This window comes from Phyllostomus discolor, chromosome 2, assembly GCF_004126475.2.
Source record: "Phyllostomus discolor isolate MPI-MPIP mPhyDis1 chromosome 2, mPhyDis1.pri.v3, whole genome shotgun sequence".
Taxonomy (NCBI): Eukaryota; Metazoa; Chordata; class Mammalia; order Chiroptera; family Phyllostomidae; genus Phyllostomus; species Phyllostomus discolor.
In genome coordinates this window covers 202,848,278-202,871,361 of record NC_040904.2, presented here as the reverse complement: position 1 = coordinate 202,871,361, position 23,084 = coordinate 202,848,278, and the positions used below count along the sequence as shown (strand labels likewise).

The 23,084-nt window shown below is 45.2% G+C and overlaps 1 protein-coding gene across 1 annotated transcript in view; it reads right to left on the bottom strand.

Annotated features, from left to right (window-relative positions):
* Positions 1-23,084, bottom strand: part of STAB2 (stabilin 2) — a 126,730-nt gene that overhangs the window by 37,770 nt on the left and 65,876 nt on the right. Inside the window, exons 30-43 of the mRNA XM_036019503.1 lie at positions 22,554-22,668; positions 19,546-19,623; positions 17,767-17,865; positions 17,572-17,679; positions 16,585-16,716; positions 13,574-13,702; positions 12,280-12,345; positions 10,578-10,673; positions 9,312-9,507; positions 7,789-7,884; positions 5,192-5,237; positions 4,268-4,344; positions 2,670-2,795; positions 656-729 (exon numbers count right to left, since the gene is read on the bottom strand). Coding sequence (XP_035875396.1) covers positions 656-729; positions 2,670-2,795; positions 4,268-4,344; positions 5,192-5,237; positions 7,789-7,884; positions 9,312-9,507; positions 10,578-10,673; positions 12,280-12,345; positions 13,574-13,702; positions 16,585-16,716; positions 17,572-17,679; positions 17,767-17,865; positions 19,546-19,623; positions 22,554-22,668 — 1,438 coding nt within the window. The remainder of the gene's footprint in view (positions 1-655; positions 730-2,669; positions 2,796-4,267; positions 4,345-5,191; positions 5,238-7,788; positions 7,885-9,311; positions 9,508-10,577; positions 10,674-12,279; positions 12,346-13,573; positions 13,703-16,584; positions 16,717-17,571; positions 17,680-17,766; positions 17,866-19,545; positions 19,624-22,553; positions 22,669-23,084) is intronic.

The window sequence follows — 23,084 nt, the reverse complement described above, 5'->3', positions numbered from 1 at the left end:
CACTGTCTACAGGAAGTTGGAGACTGCTTGGTTCATCCCCATGTCCCATGTGCCATGCTCAGGAGGATCTGGGCATGGGGGTGAGTGGGGCTGAAAGCCAGCTACGCTCTAGTCACCAAGCTGTGTGTCCAGAAGAAGGGGCACCTGCTGCTAGGGTGTCCCCCAAGGGGTGGCTTTCCCCTCATTTGGAACCCTCAGATTTTTCCACTGGCCCATATCTGTGCATGAGGGAGGCCCTGCAAGGTCACTGTGTTAGGGAATAGATGACCGACAGAGGGCCTAGAAATGTTATCTCTGCTGTGGTGCATGCATTTCAGCCTCGAGCTAAAGAAAAATCATGGGATCATGAGAATCAGGGAGCTGAAAGAAAGGGAGTATTGTTGAAGACCTTCTAGGTGCTTCTGGAGCCATGCAGTGTTTGGAGAAGACCACTTCTCCCCACACTAGGGAAGCCCCTTCTCCTATCTCCTAGGGACCCTTTGTCCCCCCCCCCCCCCCCCCCCATTTCTCCTCATTCCCAAAGAATGGCCTCGTTGGGAATGCTGTCAAAATTTCTCCTAAAGTGTTTATTTTCTGCTGAGGTCTCACTCAGCCCCTTTCTCTCAGGGCTAGGTCTAAAGACCTTTAGCCCCACCCCCAGGGAGGCGGAGCTCACTTGGTTGGGTCCTGTCTGGGTGCACTCAGCGTGCTTGTGACAGCCACCATTGTTCTCCAAACACGGGTTGATCTCTGTAAAACAAAAAGCCAACACCGGGCGTGAGAATCACGCCTCATTTTCAAGTAAAGGCATCTTGAGAGACCAGCCAGATGGCTAATTAAGCAGGTGTCAAAGTGTGATTCGTTTCTTCTGACACCCCTGAGGCAGAAGTAACCCCATGGGGAGGGTACCAGGGATGGTTTCTCAAAGTTGACTCTCTGGGATGGGGTGTGCCAGCAGAGCCACCATCTGTGGCCTTGAATCTGTCCTCTGTTGAATGAATGTAAGCGTTTGCAGCCAACGACTTGAAATAATCTAGAATCTTGGAGTTCAACTCAACAGGTTATGAATGATGAGATTTAGGAATGAAAAAAATGTGTTGCAACCTTCACAGTATAATTGACTTAGGGAAGAATCATTAGTAGATGCTAATTTTAGGTGATATTTTTGAGGAGGAGCCAAATATTTCCTCGGTGTTAAAGTGTCTTCTCACTGATTTGCTTATCAGTACCAGTGGGGAAATCAGATAGCACCTTGACCTCGGGGTCAAAAGTAACCCCCCAAATGAGAGGCGGTTGGGAACCATAAGCTTCCAGTGTGATATTGGGCCTGGAACACCAAATCTGAATATAATCATGAAAGAGCATCGGATGAATCTCAAATGAAGGACATGTTAGAAGAGAAAGTTGGGGCGGTGAATGATATTATTCCAAAACGCCATGCCATGAAAGACAAAGCAAGGCCAAGGAAGCTTCCCAGGTCAAAGGAGAATAAAGACACAGGGTAATGAAATGCAATACCCAAGCCTGGACTGGATTCTGCACTAGAGGAAAAAGACTGTCCAAAAAAGACCGTTATTGGGTCATTTGATAAAACTGGAGTACAAATGACAATTGGCCAAAAGTATTAGATCAATAATAAGTTGACTGCAGTCGGTAACTGTTGTGGTTCTGTAAGAGCCTATCCTTATTCTCAAGTGCAGTCAGGTATTAAAGGGTAAAGGCAATATGATGTGTAAAACTTATTCTCAAACGGTTAAAATATAAATATAAATATATAGATGGAGAGAGAGAGAACAAAAGATAAAGCAAATGGGGCAAACTATTAACAATAAGTCAACCTAAGTAAAGAGGAAATAGGTCTTTTTTTTGCACTGTTTTTGCAACTCTTGTGTTTGATTTTTTTTTATAGCTAAAAAGTTAAAGTTTAGACAACTTGACCATGGCATATCTTTAGAGAAAAACAATGTTTAGCTATTAAACTAATGATTTGGAGGTATACTTATTTTCAGGGCGGGTTGTTCCATCATGTTGCTAAGCACAGTAAACATTATGTATCATAAGACACGTTTTTTTGTCTTTAAAAAATACATGCATATAGCCCTGACCAGTGTGGCTCAGTTGGTTGGGTGTCGTCCAGCAAAATGAAAGGTTGTGGGTTCAATTCCCGCTCAGGGCACATGCCTGGGTTGCGGGTTCACTGTACGAGAGGTGACTGACCGATTGATGTTTCTCTCTCACATCGATGTTCCTCACTCTCTCCTTCTCCCTCCCTTCCTCTCTGTCTAAAAAATAAATAAGTAAAATCTTAAAAAAACACATGTATACATAGCAAAACGGGGTAATGTAATAGTAGCAAAAGTGGTCATCTCCAGATTCCCGCCCTCCCCAGCCTATATGCATCCTCTAATTTTTCTATATTGAGGATGTGCTACTTACATAAAAAAAGAACTAGTAAATGTTCTAAAATTCAGTTACCATCAATAATGTTTAACTGTAAAAAGTACTTCCCCTTTCTGCTTTCAAAGTGATCAGCACATTCATACCCCTGTGGCCGCATGTCCATACCTCACACCTTCCTGCCCAGGCACACCAAAAGATGGCCCAATAGTGCCCACACATTGGGCTCGTATATATAACAGGGCCCCGACTCTGAAACCATTGCCCCTGCATCGATGAGGGGTGGCACGTACCTAAGCACACGATGCCGTCGCCGGCATAGCCTGCCTTGCACACGCACACTCGGCTTCCTGGGGTGGTTCTCTTACAGGTGGCCTTGGCAGAGCAGCCTCCGTTGCTGATCTCGCAGGCATTGATTGCTGTGGGAGACAGACGACACAGAGCAGAGGGGGGTGAGGGGGGAAACAATGACGCATTTCACTTGTCACTGAGAAATGGAAGTACTTCAGAATGGCAGACATTGGATTAAATATGAATAATCCGAAAGAATGCAAAGGGTCAGATCTTTTCACTGTAGATGCCTACCCAACAGTAAAAGAAGAATAAATAGCCCTGGCCAGTTAGCTCAGGTTAGAGCATCGTCCTGATACACTAAGGTTGTGGGTTCGATCCCCAGTCAGGGCACATGTCAATAAATGCATAAATAAGTGGAACAACGATGTTCCTTTTTAAAAAAAAGGAGAATAAATACCAAATTTTCACAAATTTTTCTAAAAGCTGGAAGAGAAGGGAAGCCTTCCCAATTTATGTTATGAAGCCAGTATTTCCCTGATATCAGAACCAGACAAAGTAATTGAAAGGAATATTCTAACCAATATCCTTTTGCATATAGACACAGAAAATCCTAAAAAAATTCTTGCAAGTCAAATTCAGCAATATATAAAAAGGATTCTCCAGTAGTCCCCTGTTATCCATGAGGGGGCACACTCCAAGATTTCCAGGGATGGCCGGAACTGTGGATAATATCACGCCTTATGTACACTGTTTTTCCTATACACCGATGCCTAGGATAAAGTTTAACTTATAAATTAGGTACAGTAGGAGACTAACAATAACTGATAATAAAATAAAACGATGATAACAATGTGCTATGATAAAAGTTAAGTGAACGTGGTCTCTCTCTCTCAAAATACCTGGAATTTTCTATTTAATGTTTTCAGGCTGCAGCTGACTGCAGTCACCGAAACCGTGGAAAGGGGGAATGACTCTACTCCATAACCAGGTGGAATCCTCACAGGAGCACAGTGTGGTTTAATGTGAAAAAAATCAATGAAATGGAATACAGCATTTCAATAGAATTAAAGACAAAAACCACATGACCATCTCAATAGAGGGAGCAAAAGCATTTACAGAAACAAGTTCCACAAGGTGGTGAGGGATCAAGTCCCCTTTCTTCCTCACTCCAGAGTCCCCACGCCCAGGTCACACCCTAGGTCCATTAAATCTGTGTTTTCAAAAGCTCTTCAGCCCTGGCTGGCGTAGCTCAGTGGATTGAGCGCGGGCTGTGAACCAAAGCATCGCAGGTTTGATCCCCAGTCAGGGCACATGCCTGGGTTGCAGGCCATGACCCCCAGCAGCCGCACACTGATGTTTCTCTCTCTCTCTCTCTTTCTCCCTCCCTTCCCTCTCTAAAAATAAATAAATAAAATCTTAAAAAAAAAAAGCTCTTCAATTTCAGTCCAGGGTGTGAACCACTACTTGGAGAGAATGGGTACAGCCCCTAGCTCTCCAGCAAGGGTTGGTAGCAGCTGCCCACTCAACCTGCAGGAGCATAGGTCTCCCCACAGCTCACGCTGGTCTTTCCCCCCAGAGTAAATTCTGCTTCACTTGCCTGTGCAGACGGTCCCATTCCCTTGGAATCCCGCCGCACATTTGCACGAGGCTGTGCCATCTGGTTTGAGAAGGCAGCTGCCGGGAGAAAGGGCAAATGCTGTTTGTAGATAAGCACTTAACACCCACCCCGTCTATGGCCAGCAGTCCAGCTCCTGCCCCAGGCGGCACTCAGAGGTCCTGCCTACGGGCTCAGGAGGACAGTCCCTTCCTAGTTAGGCCACAGGCACCTAAAATCGCAGTCATTATCAGGCAAACTAGAGGATGTATATGTGGACGTGAGCTCGGGGATAAGGGATAGCTACCCATCTTCAGAGAGTCAGTCACCTGTGTGTTAGGGGTCGTGCTCCACGCATTGCTGCCTGTAATTTACCCAATATCCAATAGCCCTGATGGGTGGGTGTTATTATTATTCCCATTTACAGGTGGAGAAACCAAGGCTTAGAGGCATTAAATCATTGAGTCAAGGTCATGCAGTCAATGACAACAACAGAGGCTTATCTGAATTCACCCCTAACTCCAGCTAAGAGGCTCCTTATTGATTAACCCATGAAGCTCTGCTGGGAGTTAGGAAAATAAAGTTGAAGCGTGGAGCAGGCTTTGGCTGTGAGTTTGGAGGAAGCTCTGACAAGAGCAGAGGCCTCCCTCTGCCTGTGTGAAGGGGTCGCCATGATGCGGACCGGGGATAACAGCTGGCATTTTACCAGCGTTCCAGGTAACGCAGGTGGCAGCTTGTTCAAGATGCTGGGTCTCGCAAGTTGATGGCAGTCTCTGTAGATATCCTTCTAGGTTTACATTAAATTTATCCTAAATCCTCAGAAACAGCCTCAGGAAAATACTCTTGTGAGGACAGGGCCTGGGGTGCACGGTGTTGGGCAAGGATCCCCTTCGCGACGTCCCCAGAGCAGGCCCAGAGGGCACCCACCTGGCGCTGGTGTGGCACGTCCCGTTGCAGTTGTCCTTTGTGATTGCTGGAAAGGAAATGTGCTTTGTCAGACCTCTCTTATCCAAGTTCACCCAAGGCCTATTTTTTTAGTACTAGGTGCTAGGAAAAGATTCACTTTTCCTGTTGAAAATGATATACATCAAGTGTACTGTGTAAAACTATGGGTCCATGTCGATGTTTTTAAAAAACAATGTTTTAATTTTCAGTTACAGTTGATGTACAATATGACATTAGTTTCAGGTGGACATGCTGCTGATTAGGTGTCATAGGACTTACGAAGTAATCACCCCAATGAATCTCGTACCTACCTGACACCATGTATATAGTTATTATAACATTACTGACTACATTCCCTGTGCTGTACTTTACTCCCCATGACTGTTTTGTAACCATCAATTTGTACTTCCTAATCCCTTTACCCTTTTCACCCATCACTCAACCCCCATCCCATCTGGTAATGTCGTGTAGATCATGTAGATCTCTTTTTCATTGGCCGCCAGGAAGCTCAGAGCCAAATATGAAGGTCAAATGTACTGGTGGAGTGTCTCCTGTGTGCTGGGCGCCGTGCTAGGGGGTGAGGATATAGGGGTGGGTAACACTCAGTGTCCTCCCTCAGGGCTGGGTGTTGAGGTGAGTCCCTCCCTGGAGCTTTATTTTCTAATTTATTTATATTTCCCACGTTTCTTATTCTTTCTAGTTTTTCATCACTTTCTTATGAAGTGATATAAATAAGCGAACACCTAGTTATAATAGATATTAAAGGTGAGTTTTTTGGGGTATGGTGCAGAAATAGCTCAGGGTCTGCCATACAAGGAGGTACTATCTATTCATTGAATTAATTCCTAATTTCCTAGAACAGTATAGGTTTTTGTTCTTGAATGCTTAGTTATTTTGGATGCTCCTGGCAGGGGAGGACCCAGACAGTGGTTAGAGACGAGGAAAGAGTACCCTTTGGGCAGGGTGCTCATGCCGAGAGGTTTTGGGAGAGAACCCTCCTTAGGCCTGGCAAGTCACACAGAAAGCAGTGGCCTGCTTTGTGTCAGAGGGGCCATTCACAGGCTCAGATGGAATCGTGCGGAGGCAGTGCAACATTGTGCTTTCATGTGCTCTGTCCCTCGAGCCTGGAAATCTGCTTCTTTCAATTCACTGTCTATTGAAATCCCAATCATCTTTTGGGTCCTCCTTTGTGAAACCTGCTCTAAGCCTTCGAGCCAACTTCAATGAATTGGTAGTGACTACACGGTGTGCTCTTTCGCCGTGGCCCCAGCCCCCGGCCGGCCTCAGAGGGGAGGAGTGCAGTGACGGACTCGGGATGTCTGCCGTGGGCTGGAGACCGAGGAGTCCGCACACAGACACCGGAGCTGTCTTCCTTGCTGCGGCCCAGAGACCCTGTGCTCCCCACCCCCGTGCCACCGTTTCTGAACCCTGTTGAACATTCATGTCCTTTTCTAGACTGGAAGCTCCCGTGCAGAGTGTGCACTGGAGGCCAGGCTGGAAAACACGGCAAGTGCCAATTGGTGAGTAGCTTTGAACTCCACCCTGCTCAGGTGTTTCTCTTGGAGGCACTGAACTGTGCCCTGGAAACAATGAAGAGCCATAGCTGGTAGAAGGTGAGGGACGTGACCTTATCTATTGCTACAGACTGAATGTTTGTGCCCTGCCCCAATCTATATGTTGAAACTAATCCCCAAAGCAATGGTATTTGGAGCTGGGTTTTGGGGAGGTGATTAGGTAGTGAGGGTGGGGCCCCCATGAATGGGATTAGTGCCTTTTAAAAGCGACCCCAGAGAGCTACCTTGCCTCTCTTGCCATAACACAGGAAGACGGCAGTCTGCAGCCAGAAGAGGGCTTTCACCGGAACCTGACCGTGAACTGGACCCCCAGTCTCCCAAATTGGAAGTATTAATTTCTGTTGTTTATAAGCCACCCCTATATGATACTTTGTTATAGCAGCCTGAACAGACTAATACTTCTATGTTTTTGGAAAGTTCTCTCTGGCGGCAATGTGGAGAGTGGAACGGAGGGAAATATAACACAAGGCAACGAGATGTATCACCAGGCTATTGGTGAGAGAAGCAGCAGAATGGAGGAATAAAACAAATGCGAAAAGATGTATGTATGAGATGCTCACTGCAGCATTGCACATGATAGCAGAAAGTTGTTTTCAAAAAGCTTGGTGCAGTCATATCATAGAATATTATATGCAAGTTAAGAAAATAGGGATGTTGACCTATATTTACTCACACAGAAAGATATCCATTATATAAAGTGGAAAAGTAGACTACAGAGTAGTCTGTAGACTACGGCCCTGTACACATATGTTTGTATGCTTATAAAAATTTTGGAAGAGTAATACAAAATATTAAGGATAGCCTTTTTCTGCCTTGGGAGTATGAATAATTTTTATTCTTTCTGCTTTTCTTGATTTTACAAACTTTTTGCTGCAAGTAGAGTTACTTTTATTGCTCAAGGAAGAAATAAAGATGTCACTTCTATTCGAGAAGGGGGAAACAAAACGTGGCTGCCGAGAAGGGAGGCTGAGGACAGATCCTAAGTCCTGAGGGGCTGGCTCTTACCGCTGTCACATTTCACTCCTCGCCAGCCGGCGTCACATTCACAGGAGCCGTCACCGGAGGGTCCTTGGTTGCATCTCCCATGGACACAAGAACACACTAAGTGAAAAAGTGCCCACACATTGTCAGACTTCTGAGCTGTGTTCTGTAACTCACTGATCATTTACTACGAAGGTTCACTTCAGTGCACGTTACTGTCCGACCCGACTTCAGAGAATAGTGATCTTTAATGGAGAGCTGGATTCACAGGAGGGGCCGGGGCCTGGGAGGTGGAATCGAGCAGGCTAACAGGCAAATTGGGTCATGCCTCTACAAGGACCATAGTTTTGGGACCGTGTCGCACTGTAGGGCAGCCTCCCAAGGAGTGAGAGTGTCCACAGCTAAGGTTATTGGAGGATCCAAGGTTATGTGGGACCCCCTGGAATCCTTAAGAGTGGACTTTTGAAAAAGCCTATTTACTACTGGGTTTATATAAACCTGGTGTGGTACTGCCCTCTTCAACCCCATAGAAATGACAATTCCTTTGTTATGCAGCAGTAGCATGAGCCCCTTTGGGAACTGGATGAAAGCTAGGGACGCCTTCCCCAGGAAAACGCCTTCAGCCCAGGAGGGTCCTCTAGGGGTCCCAGGTCAGCAACTCCTGCACAAATACAAAGGGGCACTCTCCCACGCAACACAGAAAAAATCAGCACTATAATGCCGATGATATATGATACGTCCCAATTATACCGAGTCAACTGGATATCGATTTTGCTTTGCTTGGTCCAGCTGATGATAAAGCAGTGACAGCTGGGTCAAATTTATGGTTTTTAGTACAGAGTAGAAGAAATACTTTGTTTTCTTATCATGAATTAGGAAATCCCCCCCTGTGAAGTTGGCCAGGTTGTGTCCCTGGGCACAAGAAAGTTCAGGGTAAGAGAATGCAAATGCCTTGGCTCATATAGAATACTCTTTTTTTTTTTTTTTGGTGGAAAGAAATGAAAGCGTGTGGTTTCCTGAGGGCGAATCTCTAGAGCGATCTTCATATAAAAGACAACACCCTGCAAGAGCAAAGCTTGGAGTCGAGCAAAGTATCCATTCAAATCTCAGTTCTGCCTCTTCCAGGTGTGACCTCGGGGAAGGGCATCTAATCTCTTTGCCTTAATATCGTCATCTGTAAAATGGGCATGATCTTATATGCCCACCTGTATAAGGTTCCTGTGTGGATTAAATGAGACAAGGTGCGCAAATCTGCTTTTGAAACTATCAACACTGTCCAAAACGGAGGGTGTGACTACAAGCACCAGCTAGACAGGCAAATACACGAACGTGGTTAGGATGGGGAGTGCCAGTGAACAAGTGGGGTGGTGGGTTGGTAGGTCTAGGTTAGAGATGGAATATGTTGGGAAACACTGTCCTATGCAAATCACACAACACAGGTGACGTTGTAATTCACGTGGTCATGGAGGTGGGATCACAGCCTGCCTGGACACAGGCCGAGTTCCTCTTCTCCTCCGGACTCCGGCAGGGAGGGGAGGGGCGCTCACCTTGGTCACAGTGGATGCCGTACTTGCCCTCCGTGCAGGTCTCGCAGGCTGTCCCATTGAAGCCCTCTCCACACTTGCACACGCCGGTGCCGTTCACTCCGTCCAGGCAGATGCCGTTTCCAAAACAGACGTTCTCCGCTTGCCTGGGGCAGGGCTGGCACTGGGGGCCAAAGAAGCCCGCACAGCATTCTCGTTTCTGAAACGAAAGGCCAAGGCTGGGCCTGCACTCCCCTCTCCTGGCTTCGTCCAGCTGCGGTGCAGAAATCCCACTGGCCGGACTGGCTGTGTGCCCTGGGCTGGGACCCCAACTGTGAAGGGGTTGCAGGAACCCCGGAGAACCAGGGAGGCTAAGCAACTTCCAGGGGTGCCAGGAATGGATGGAGGCCTCCGCCAAGGAGGTAGGAAAGAGGGAAAGGAAATAGGCAAGGAAGAGAAGAGGATGAAGCAAAGCAGGAGAGAAAGAGGGGCAGCAAGGACTAAGTAAAAAATAATGCAGGTGATGTGAAAGGGGAGGGACTTCGAGGGCTCTCCCCAACCCTAACCTGACCCCTTCCCATCGTATGGCATTTCATTCGGCACCAAAGGTGGGAGGCCCACGCCAGTGAGGCTTCCGTCCCTCTCAAAACAAATTTCTGGTAGATGGTTCAGGGAAACCCTGCGTGATGTCTGTGTGGCTTGGCCTGACTGTATTCTTAAGAACGTGAAAACACAAGATCTCCTATAGCCTCGAGCTCTGAGGCTTACGGGTTAAACCCTCTTACCTCCATGGATAGATAGACATCATGTTTGGTCTTCTGGGAAAGCAGGAAGACAGGAAGTTATAAAGAATCTTCCTACAGATTCCTAAGCAGCAGGACCTCACAGGTACTTAGCTCTGGGGACCTGCTTTCTAATTGCCCAGGTATACCTTCTCATTCCTTAGGCAGTTGGTCGTGTCTTCTATCTCTTTTGCTTACAAGCATGCTCAGAGGGCAGTTCACCTCTCAACTTTTCAGTCCCTCAATTTCTTCATCATCTAATTGGATATTGTAGTGTTTACCTGTTTGCTGACTTAACAAGGGCTGTCTTGAGCTTCCTGGCTGTCACCACTATTTTGAATGACAATGATAACGAAGATAATAAGGTGGAAGATAAGATGGCAGAAGGCGTATGTGTAAAGGCACATTGAAAAACATGGCATATGATGAATGTTGAAAAATAAGCATATGGTTAAGTTTCCCAATGCCACCCCTATCATTAGAGGAACGATTCAATTGTGATACTCACAATGACAGTTTTCACACAGATGGGTTGGCATCCAATGAACACGGATCGTTTGCCCATGAAATAAATGGCATAGATGCATCTCTTTGCCTCGTTACTCTACAAAATAGCAACGATTATATCAGATTTTTAGTCAGAACAATGTTTGCTGCTCTCTGAAAGCAAACAGGTGGGTGACGCAGGGCTGTCTCTCTGACTGAAATGCTTTCGAAAGGGTCAGGGATGGTTTCCTGGAGCTGCTGCGTAGGAAAGAAAACATGAACACACAGTGTTGGCCGCTGGAACACCAGGTGGGCAAGTCCAAGTATTTCTACCGTGAAGTAGCATTCTGTGAAAAGAACTGGTCTCCAGAAGACTAACTCGAGTTAGGAAGACTCGTGGAGTAAACCAAACAAAAATGGCCTTCCAGCACCGTACACCAGTCGGTCTGAGCCTGCATTTCCATCTACTGATTTCCACCCTACCCCGATCAGAGAAAGGACTGAGGCTACTTACAAAGAGCTATGATGCACAAGATTAAATTAACACTCAAGTGAGAAGCAGCATTGTGACTGTTATAATACTAATAATTATAATTATAATAATAATTATAATAATAATATAATATAATAATATAGTAATATAGTAATATATTATATTATAGTAATATAATATAGTAATATAATATAGTAATATAGTAAATAGTAATATAATATAGTAATATAATATAGTAATATAGTAAATAGTAATATAATATAATAATTATAATAATAATTATTATTGTTATTATTTTAAATTCTCACCTGAGGACATGTTTTTATTGATTTTAGAGAGAGAGGAATGGTGGGGGGTGGGGGAGAAAGAGGGCAGGGGGAGAGAGAGAGAGAGAGAGAGAGATGCAAGAAACATCAACCAGGTGCCTCCCATACGTGCCCTGACCAGGAACTGAACCCACAACACTTTGGTATATGGGATGACGCTCTAACCAACTGAGCTACCTAGCTGGGGCCTGTTATAAATTATTATTATCACAGTCTGGAAGGTGGACTAGTATTTATTCTTCCTAATGGTTGGAACATTGTCAGAATTAGTTTTTTTTAAGATTTATTTATTTTTAGAGAGGGAAGGGAGGGAGAGAGAGAGAGAGAAACATCAATGTGCAGTTGCCGGGGGTTATGGCCTGCAACCCAGCCATGTACCCTGGCTGGGAATCGAACCTGCGACACTCAGAATTAGTTTTTTATTATATAATAAATAGCTACAAGAAACACAGGTTGGTAATTAATTCAAAGACAAATTCACTCCCCCCTCCAAGTCTGCCATCTGTTTCTTAGAGAAAACCAGTTGCATCTTCAAGTGTAGAAGGAAATCTGGCAAGGGGAGCTCATCCAGGCTGGATATGGTTTTGGATATGGGAGCTGCCTTCCTGATAAGATGTCTCGCTTCTGGCCTCAGCTGGCTACCAGAATATGTACAAAGCGAACAAACTCTCTCTGCATTGTGCATTGGTAGAGATGAACTCCAGTTCCAATTTATTTATTAGTTAAAATTTTGATTTTGTCCAAAAGAAATGGATTCCAGACTTTAGAAAGATGCATACCACATAAGGAGGTAAAATGAAAGTAAAACCAGTCAAGGAGTGAGGGTGGTGAAGAGGAAGGGTCCTTGAGATTTAGACTTCCCTGGGGTCTGGAAACTATCTGATCAAAGCAGGAAAAATACTTACTAGTGGTTTAGTTCCAAATGGGCAGCTTGGTTCCCCAGCATGCGGGGGGCACTTCCAACATGTTCCCTTGACAGAACACAGAGGCAAAGAGAACATTACATGGTTATTGCTTTCATTGCAGAATGCGGCTGTAAATATTTTCCAGACTTTAGAGCTGAAGGGTTTGGGTTACAGAATTGAAAATCAGGAAGATATTAGGGAAGCTCCTCTGGTCAACCTCTTGAATACTTTTTGACACAAGCACTTGAACTATCCATACTTCAGGTCTTGGATATTTGAGCATTGCTACTGATGCTGATAATCCTTTAACATGAGGAGGTCTTATATCATTTAAGTCCAAATTTCTTTATCAACAGCCCTCACTCATTGGTAACCCATTATTTAGTGGATCGGGCCAGATTCAGTGCCCAGCTGTGGGAGCCTATGGTCCAGCGGAGGGGTCAGGGTGGAGATAATATATACACTATCACGAAACAAAGAGCACAACTTAAGAATGATAGAAACTCTTAAGTGTGACATGTCCCTAAAACAAGAACAGGTTAATGCATCTAGCTCTTAACTCAGCATCTACTGGAGAGTATGGTGAGGGTGGTTGAGAGTATGGAGAGTATGGTGAGTAGGGTCTGGGGCCACACTTGCGGGATTGGAACTCCTCTGCCACTTGTCAGCTCTGTGAACCTGGGTACATTAGTTTGCTTCTCTGTGGCTCATTTCCCCCATCGATGGAACGTGGATAGTAATAGTCCCTACTTTGTAGGGTGCTGTGAAAATTATGTGGGTTAATATATGTAAAAGGTTTGGAAGAGTGCTCGGTACATAATAAGTGCCCAATAAAGGTCAGCAGCTGTTACTATTACTGAAAGAATAGTAATGGACTGGAGTGAAAAGTCTCCATTTCCATATTTTCTCTCTTAGTAGATCAGGCTTGGCTAATGTCTGCCAAGTACCGTAGTCCCCTCCCTGTGTGTATGGTAGGCATCGCACATCTTCCCTTTGAGAAAGACCCTGGCTTCAAAATCCTGCTCAACACAACACTCCAGGCAGGCTTTCCCGGGCATGCAAGGTACAAGTTACTGCACTAGATTGTGAGCCCATCGAGGGCGGAGGCCATGTCTTATTTATGTTTGTGGAGCCCCAGCTGGGGCGTTGTGATGATCCTGTGCACATCAGAGATGCTCACCCTTTGTTTTTTTTTTTTAACTAAAGTGAGATATCCTAATAGATGAATCTATGCTTAAAACAAGAACAACTAAACCAACATTCAGATGCATTGTTGGCTTTGGATACAACTTACTCGTACAACAGTAGTGTCGTTAATATCACATCTGTTCTTCTGAATTTCCAGAACTTTCCCCAAGCCATGGATCACTCCCTTGTCAGTGGCTACGTTGGTGTAGTTAACTGGAGCTCCATTGACGTAGAGCTGTGAACAAGAGGGTTCAGTGTGAATTTTTATTGTAGTGATTTCAAGGGAAGTAGGGAAGGTGGGGATTGGAGGCTGTCAGCATGACAACAGCCTGAGAGACAGTCCGACATTCACCCAGAGGGTAGCGTGCTGCCGTGGGAAGAGCTCTGGCCTTGGAGAAGGGAGTCTGAGTAGGAGTCCTGCATCTGGCCGCTGTGTGACCTTGGGCCTGCTGCTTTTCCTCTCTGAATCTCAGTGTTCTCTTTTGTAAAAGAAACAGATTGCTCTACGTAATCTTCGAGGTTCCTCTCCACCCTTCAAGCTAACTGGTTTATGATTGTTTGAAGAACCTTGAAGCATGATCCCTATGTGAGTGGCCATTGGCAATATGGCTCCGTGGGTGGACTCGGCTGTGCTGCGGACTAGGGGCACACCCTGGAGGGGTGCATGCTTCCCAAACCAAAACGTGCACAGTGAGATTCACGGTCCTTTTCGTACATCTCTACTTCATGGCTAATTTGCAATTAACCCTCAGAAACGCTAGGTGACACTTGTATAAGAATAAAAGTAAGTAACTTTTTTAAAGTTTGTAAAAAGTGTCCCACCAGATAGCATCATTTCCTAGCATGTGGAGACTGCTCTGAGGTCAGCATTACCCCATGTTTCCCTTGGGGTTCCTTTGGGGTGTCTGGTATGTTTGTATCCATCTTTGCCTAGTGTGTCCCTAAGCAACCAAGACATGGGCACTAAGTCAATATCTATATGAGGTCAGCTCAAATTCAACTTTAAGTTCAAATTTGTTTTGATTTTTTAAAAACATTTTTAAAGATTTTTATTTATTTATTTTTAGAGAGGGAAGGGAGGGAGAAAGAGAAAGAGAGACAAACATCAATGTGTGGTTGCTGGGGACCATGGCCTGCAACCCAGGCATGTGCCCTGACTGGGAATTGAACCTGCAATGCTTTGGTTTGCAGCCCGCGCTCAATCCACTGAGCTACGCCAGCCAGGGCTGTTCTGATTTTTTTAAGGAGAAGGCCTTAATTATTGATGAATACAAGATAAGCTAATCTATTAATTCATTCATTCACATAAGTAATATAATTGGAAATAAATGGTTCTTTGAAAAATCAGGGTGGTGTGTGTATCTCTCTGTGTGTGGGTGTGGTAGGGCTGAGGTTGGGAGAATTTTTTATTGTACCAAGCAAATGTCAAGTTCATATTCAATAAGTGTTTGCAAATGATTAATAATATCTTCCAAAGTCCCCACAGCAGCAATATTAAAATGACTCCGCTAAATGCTTAAATTTGAACTTCCACTGAATGTTAAGAGTCCCTTGTGATGATTTACTTGGAGTCAGGTGAGTTGCCTGTGGCTGAGCTCCCCAGAGGGAGTGCAGGATCCGTGTAAATCTGAATGACCAGCAGTAAACCTTACTAGAGGTGTCAAATGATGACGACAGCACAAACATTTCCAGAACTCCAAGATGCTGAGCTAATTTGAAATATCAAAATGGCAGAACTTCTGATGCTATAATGCTGTTGATTTGATATTAAAATGTGCTTAATTTTCACTGTGAGACATATCCAGAGAATTTTGTGTTGCATTAAAATTTTGATTTGGATGCAAGTCTATTTATGCAGAGAACATTTTTCTACAGCTCCATTGTCCTAAGAGCAAGTAAGTGAGTCATTGATAAAAGAAAAACCTTGATTGTAAGATAGAACCATTTATTGGTTGTGAGATGAAGCCTCCGTTTTAGGATTGTTCTAGACCAAAGAATTTCTGAACAGATGGAAAATAAACATGACATAATTGAAACTGACTCAACTAACTGTGCATGAACATTCATTTCTATGTGATGAAGTAAAAGATGACATCAGATTAAAAATAGAAATGTAAGTACTTAATATAAATTGCTTTTCCTGAAAAAATAAGAAAATATATTTAAAAGAGTCTCCTCAAAGTTATTGTAAAATAGGTGAGATATTTGTAGGAGTCAGAGAAAAATCTTTGGAGTTCTATTATGCCCTAAGTACTGAAGAGTCAGAAAGACTTTCTTTACCCAAGCAGTTTAAAAAACATGCACACAAAATTCACTCGGAACTCAATGATGATACCACTGAGAAAACTGTTTGTAAGACTGCCCTTCTTAAAGAGAGTCAAATAACATCATTGATTAAAAGTTTCTACGATTAAACTTCCTTTATTTTAATATAGAGCTCAGTTTGTCTTAATAACTTGTTTTTAGCATTTTTTTCTTATGAGAATCTATACTTGAGTAACTCTGAGTTTCTTGTTGAATTTTCATAGATCGATCTTCTCTCTTGATGTTTGAAATGACATGTGTGAACAAAATTCCCTATTTGCAATATATCAAATATGTAGTCTCACGAATTCTTTTTTAATGAATTCTAAACATTTGAATATTTGGGGTGTGTGTGAGATGAATCCTGGCATGCTGGTGTGGAGGTCAGTTGGTCCTAGGACCTCAGTGTCCACAACCAAGCAGTGATCATACTAATTTATCTGGCTGCTGTGTCCTACATTAGGCTCCTTGTGGCCTGGAGCCTGTGCCACTTTCTGGGGGTAAGGTTTTGCGGGTGGTTCCTTTCCCGCTTAGAGACCACTTGGGGACTACCTGCTGGGTTTGACAGGAATCGGCCTTGAGGGGCACCTGTTCCTGCTGGGATGCAAATGCTGTGATTAGCAGAGCCACACTGGTTATCTGAAGGCTGATGACAGACACTCTGGCTTAGTCATTCCTTTACGGTGAAACACAGACACCTGTCTTGCGGACAAGGTTTTAGGGAGCCCTGGTGAGGTGACTCCAGTATGGAGGTGATGTCGGAGGACGGGAGCCGAGACGCCCGGTCCCGGGTTTGGAGTGACAGGACTGTACCTGGTCATTGTGGACAAAGAAGCTGAGGAGGTAGGAGAAGCCCAGCATGGTCTCCCGGTGCATGCCGTTGTGCAGGTCATTTTTCAGGAGTTTCTCCTCCAAGACCACGTGATACTTGAGTATGTCCTCCTCCTGGATGACACACGGAATTGAAAATCAACCCACAGGCCAGCCAGTGCCCAGTCGCTTACCAGGCTGCTCTCGTGTGCCGGCCACTGTGGGCCATGACAGGAGCAACAGCTTGTTGAACCAGAGGTTTTGACTGAGACACCAGGGCACACTGGACTTTAAATACTAAATCTGAGGCAGGCCACCTTGGAGAACCTGCACATTTTCTGTACGAGATAGTCGAAAACTCATTAGGTGATCCTAACACCCCGACTGAGGGCATGAAAGGTTGGGGGGAAGTCTGCAAGATGATTCCTTCGGAAAGAACTGCTGTGAAGAGAGAGAGTGGCCACTCCCGAGCCTGCCTTTCACGTTACGAGCCGTGAGAGGAGGTTTGATGGGGCGTGTTAAAGAGCTGGCTGTGTTTCCCCTGCAGAGATGCTGGCCTGTGGGACTGGGGTCTCACTCAGGCCTGAGCAACCTCATGCCAGGGACGGCTGGCAGGCTGGCTGATGCACAGGGGAGTGAGGAGGGTTGTCACTGCCCTGGGACCCCGGCACTCTCAGTGGTGGCTGGGACAGTGGACACATGTCTTGTGGACACACATCCAGGTTCCCGGGACTCCTGCATTCTTGTGTACATGGACCCAAATGTTTGCTTCCGTGAGTAGAACCTAAATACAGTACATGGGCATCTCTGGCACATATATGGGGAGGTGTGTGTATTACAGCATCTCCTCATGACTTTATGTGAAGTATCTGGTTGTGAAAAGGAAGTTTTTATAGAAGAGTAAAAAGATACATGATTGATGAATTGTGAAATGTCAAGAGTCTGAATTTCCAGAAAATGATTTTCCTGGTTATTGTTCCCAATACCTACTAGACTTTTGACCTTCTTTTCCCGGATGTAATTCTCGATGGCGTCATTGTTTGGTGCAAACACTGTGTAAGCGTCAGAAGCCTCTATTCTGCTCACCAGATTGTATTGCTGTGATGGAAAGAGATAAGAGGGCATGAGGGATTTCTGTTCCCAGAAACCTGAGCAAGGGGGTCACGCAGAGAACATGGTACTTGCAATGACGTAGCCCCGGAAGATGGAGTAGTCAGGCATCTGGGCCAGCCGGGTGAGCAGATTTGGTAAGGAGCCACTTAGACCTCTTTGGGGAACCAGAACCTGGGAAAGGAAGCCCCAAAATTCTGTTAGCAGGTGTTGGTTGGACTACGACTCTCCAGTACATGGGTTCATGTCACAGAACACTATTCACTTTTCAGGGCTACCCTCAAATGCCTGTGTAAACCTAAAATAAGGCACCCTTCGCTCTGATAGTTTGCGATACCAATAGGACACATGGCTCGGGGCATGAAGTGGGCTGGATTTCAGCCTCACTCCACCTTTAGGCCAGGAACCCTTATGCAGGGCACAACCTGCTCAGTCATTCATGGTGGCCTTGACAAAGGTGAGCACAATGTCCAATGGACAGGTGTAGAAGGAAATCCTTAGGGAGCCAGTGAATCCTAGAGGCTAGGATTCACTAGGCAGAGAACTTGAATTGGTGGACATGCATCCCTGAAACTTTTGTGTTCACATAACTTCTTCCTCAATCCTGTTACTTAACCATGAGGATGCTCAGCTGCCTCACTTGGGAAGTGAGAACAATAGCACCCACTTTCCCAGGTGTTGTCAACATCAAGTGTGATAATGCGTGCGGCACATGATACTTGTCACAATGCCCGGCCCCTAGTGGGCTGTTAATGGTCTTAATTATGACTGTATACAAGGCGAGATGCTCGTGCTGATGAGAACCACAGAGAAGATGCGGATCCCCCCCTCCAGGCTAATGCACCTGGGAGCCTTATAAAGAGCCCCTCTTTTCTGAATGGAAATAGTTGACCTTTTCTCTAACCTAAAATAAGAAAATGAGTATGTAAGTGCCAAATGAGAATAATTTTAGTTAAAGTGCAGTTAGTTAATTGCTTTTTCTTAATCTCTCACCTTTCAAAAGCTCCCAATATATCCTAAACTCTAACTTTAATTTTAAATAGAGATTCCAATATAATAACTAAGAACTGTCGTATAGCTTCAAACCCTATTTCACATTATACTTTATTTTCTATTTCATACCTGAATATTGCTGAATGGTACCTTAGAGGAAAATGAAAATTTCATAATACCTTTTTTCCCCATTTTCTATTTTTTTAAATCCCCACCTGAGGACACACTTATTGATATGAGAGAGAACCATTGATTGGTTTTCTTTTCTTATGCACCCTTACTAGGAACCACTCGTAAGTGCCCCAACTGGAGACTGAACCCACAACCTAGGCATGTGCCATCACTGGGAATTGAACCTGAGACCTTTCAATTTACAGGATGAGTTCCTATGTGAGTAAGCCGTCTTGGCCAGGGCTACCCTTTTCCATTTTTCTAGGGCTTTACCCACCCCATTGTTTTAGGGTGCAGTAATGCAGAGAAGGGACTGGAAAAGTGACAAGCAAGCACTTGCTTCTCTCCAGTTCTTGACTACATCCCATCTGGATGCATGGACTTCCCAGTACCAAGGCTCTGTGTGCCTTGTAAGATGTTCCCATACATAAGAAATATACTCTATGTGGCCACACTTTACAGAGGGCCCATTACAGAATGTGGGCTGAGTCTGATTGTAGTAACTGAGTCTGATTGAATGAGCAGAACCTTGAAATGGTTTTAAAATAAAAGTACTTAAGCACATTGCAGGTTACGTTTATATTCAGGATAAGTATTTACACCCCCTCCCTCCCCCGCCAAAGATGCTGTCCAGGAGGATAAATAAAAGGGGAAGAGAAGCTACCTATGAGAGAGGATGGGATTTTGTACCTTGTTGATGATGTGTATCACGCCATTTGTGGCTGCGTTGTCACTGTCAATGATAGATGCCCCTTCGATTGTGATGTTCTGCAAATGCAAACCACAGTGGGAAGGTGAGTCTCCACTGAGTACATCTAGGGATTGACATTATTTCTGGGTTTTCCACTTCCTGAGAAGCATGACCATGACCCACAGTTAGAAGTACCTTCAATTGGGGCCCATTAGACATCACACACACATACAAGCACACAAGGAAAATGAAACAGTGCTTTTCTTTACTACTCTGTGGGAGGCAGTCGATCATTGATTTTATTCCACTCCATTCTATTTCATTAAAGAAGCTCTGACCAGGCACTAAAGTGACCTCTATGTTTGAAAAACACTGTAGACAATGTTGTGGGTTGGACAATGTTGTTTCTCCTTCCTTCCCAAAATTCATACGTACAAGTCCTAACCCCCAGCACGTCAGAATGTGACCTTGTTTGGAGGCAGGATCTTTACAGAGGTAATCAGGTTAAAGTGAGGTCATCAGAACGGTATGACTGATGTCCTTATAAGAAGAGGAAATCTGGACACAGCTATAAGGGGAGAATGCCATGTGAACATGAGGACAGTCATCCACAAGACAGCCCGGAACAGCTCCTTCCACAGCCCTCGGGAGGAGTCCATTCTCCCCACCCCTTGACCTTGGACTTGCAGCCTCCAGAGATGGGAGATAAAGATTTCTGTTATTTGGGCCACCCTGTCTGTGGTACTTTGTTATCGCAGCCCTAGCAAACTTACACAGACTGTCACTGACTTTCCTGGTCAGAATTTTTCAAGAATAATAATTACAAGGGGAATGGAGCTGAGTCAAACCCAACCTACCCAACCACCTAGCCACCAACCGACCATGACAACCGGGCTCTGCCCTCTCTGGTTTCTCTGGTTTCCTCTCTTCATCTCCCCGCCATGACCCTTTAGTTGGAATTCCTCCTGGGCACTTTGGGAGCAGAGGGGACTTGCCTCACCCCGAGCAGCTCCAAAGGCACATCTGCAGAGACCCTGAAGAAAACATTCCTGGCCACCTAGCACACCTCTTGTGGTTAAAGGGAGACATTTGCATCAGATATAGGGATACACTCATTAAAATTAGTCTTTGATGGTGAACTCCTCCTGACCAGAGGTCTTGATTGATTTATCTTTGAATCTATAGTCTGGGATAGGCATGCCCAGGCTGCATGTTCACTTAACGCTTGCTAAGAGAATTAGTGATTTAAAGCACTGATGGAAAATAACCCAATTATCTGATATACGTATGTAATGCACCAGAATTATAATAGTATATAAAGAATCCATGGGGCCATAGGTAGCTCTTTTCTGCTTTCTAAAAGGACTCATCTGATGAAGCACATACATTTAGGTAACACTAGTGATAGAACCTTCTCACAGTGCTCACACCGATGAATAGGAAGGTAGAAATGCTTTAGAGCAATAATTCTGAAACATTCTGACTGTGGCCCATGGTGCCCTGATGTAGCAGTTCTCACTCTCCAGTAGAATCTTCATTCTCATCTTCTGAGATTCACAGGAAGAGTTTTAAGACATCAACCACGTGCAGCAGGGCAGCCAGACTTCCTTGGGGAGGACTAACTCCAAGCCCTTGACACCCTGTAGTTAGTAGGTGCCAGAAGGTGAGCGTCCATAGGGTTTGGTTCTTCTCTGGGCTCCATCCTAACTCCAGTACTTTGATCGGTTCCTGGAGCATAGCAGGTGCTCAATAAATGTTTGTTGGCTGACTGACCCTAACATTTTAATATAAAATTTTAGTTGTTGGGATCCACCCTGCATGGTTTCAGGAGCTGCAACCCCCCCCATAGCTAAGGCTGAGTGAGAGACACTAAGGAAACAAGCCTGTCTCCCTGGCATGAGCACTGCCTGCTCCACGTCTGGCCCCCATTGCTTGGTCAGTTAGCCAATGACAGGTAACATTCCTCAGAGGAGGATGGACCTCAGACATGAACGATCACGTGGGAAGGCCCTCAGGGAAAGACTCAGGGGGCTGTGGAAAAGAGGGGGTGATTGACCCCCACCCCCTCAGCTTTGACAAGCTCGAGTCCTTATTCTGCCTGTGAGAAACCCAAATCTCCTGGCTGCCTTTTCTCCTCTACCCGACTCAGGCCTGTGGCAATGACAAGGGGCGGTGCAGTCCAGACTAGAGACAGCGGACCCTCCGGGGTAATTAGGCCTGAAGCAGAGAATATGCAAGATCCTGTGGAGCTTACTTTGCTGGGGAATGCTCTTAATTAGAATATGAAGGCACAGGCAGGAAATGAAACTAGCCCTTTAGGTCCTAGTTTTTAGGTGATAAGACCCCAACTCAGCTCAAGCCCTTTTAGCTCTTTGAAAGTTATCTACTTGTTTGATCTTCCCTGCCAGACTATAATCAACAAACTGTACCTGTATTCCTGCCCAAAAGAACCTAATAAAAGCCTACTCAGGTAGCTGCTCGGGCGCTCCCCCCTTGAGAGAGTTGTTGTTCTGTTCCTATTCCTCCACAGGACTTGGTAGTCCGTGTGTATTTCTTCATTTCCTCGATTATCTGCAGTGCTCACAGTTACTGCTGGCCAGTAACTGCGTCATTTAGTAACCTGTAACGACTCAGTCAGCAGGTTACACTGACAAGCTCTTGGTTACCATATATAAAGATCAAAGTGGTGAAACTGTACAGCCTTCACCCAGAAGAACTGAAAGATTTGACTTTCTGGGCCAGTCTGTGGTCTGTTCCGAAGGGCCTGGTGGCTAACCAGTAGGCGGAGGACGTTTTATAGGTCACGGTCATAGAGTCCCTGTCCGTGTGTTTGAGTGTGTGTATCAACCCAGGTTGATGACTGTTGAAGCTGGGCGAGGCTTACATGGACATTAGAGGTTTTGCTTTTGCTCATGTTTGGAAATTCCCACAACGTAAACATTTGGAAAGTATGATATGAAGATAGCTGGCGTGGTTCCCCTAGCCAGACGAACGACAGCGCTCTTACCCCGTCTGCCTTCGCCAGGTGAAGGAAGTTGCCCTGCAGCGACGTTGCCAGTGTGTCTGAAGATGACAGAGCCCACAGGTCTGCCACTCTGTATGTGCCTTGCAGCATATGGTGTCTGAAACGACAGTCCAGAAGGGCTATAATGAAGTACCAGTGCATGAGGCAGTATCGTTGAGTAATTTTAAAAAACTGGTTCCAGAGCCAGACTGCCAAATTCAAAATCTCCCCCTGCAATGATCGGCCATGGCACCTGTGGGTTGGTTACTCAATCACCCTGTGCCTCAGTTTCCACATCTGTAAAAGGGGACTAATTATAATGCCTATCTCATAGGGTCGTTAGGAAGATTAACTGAGTTATACGTAAAGCAGTTAGCACAGAGCGGGCTGTCAATGATGTTAACTGTTGCCACCCTGTGGGGAGGGGAGGGGAGTCCTAGAACACGCACAGTGCTGTGAATCTGAAGGACCACGTGGCTTCCCTCCAAGGAACTTGTTTGCAGTGACACCAGTGAGATATCATGAGGAATAAAG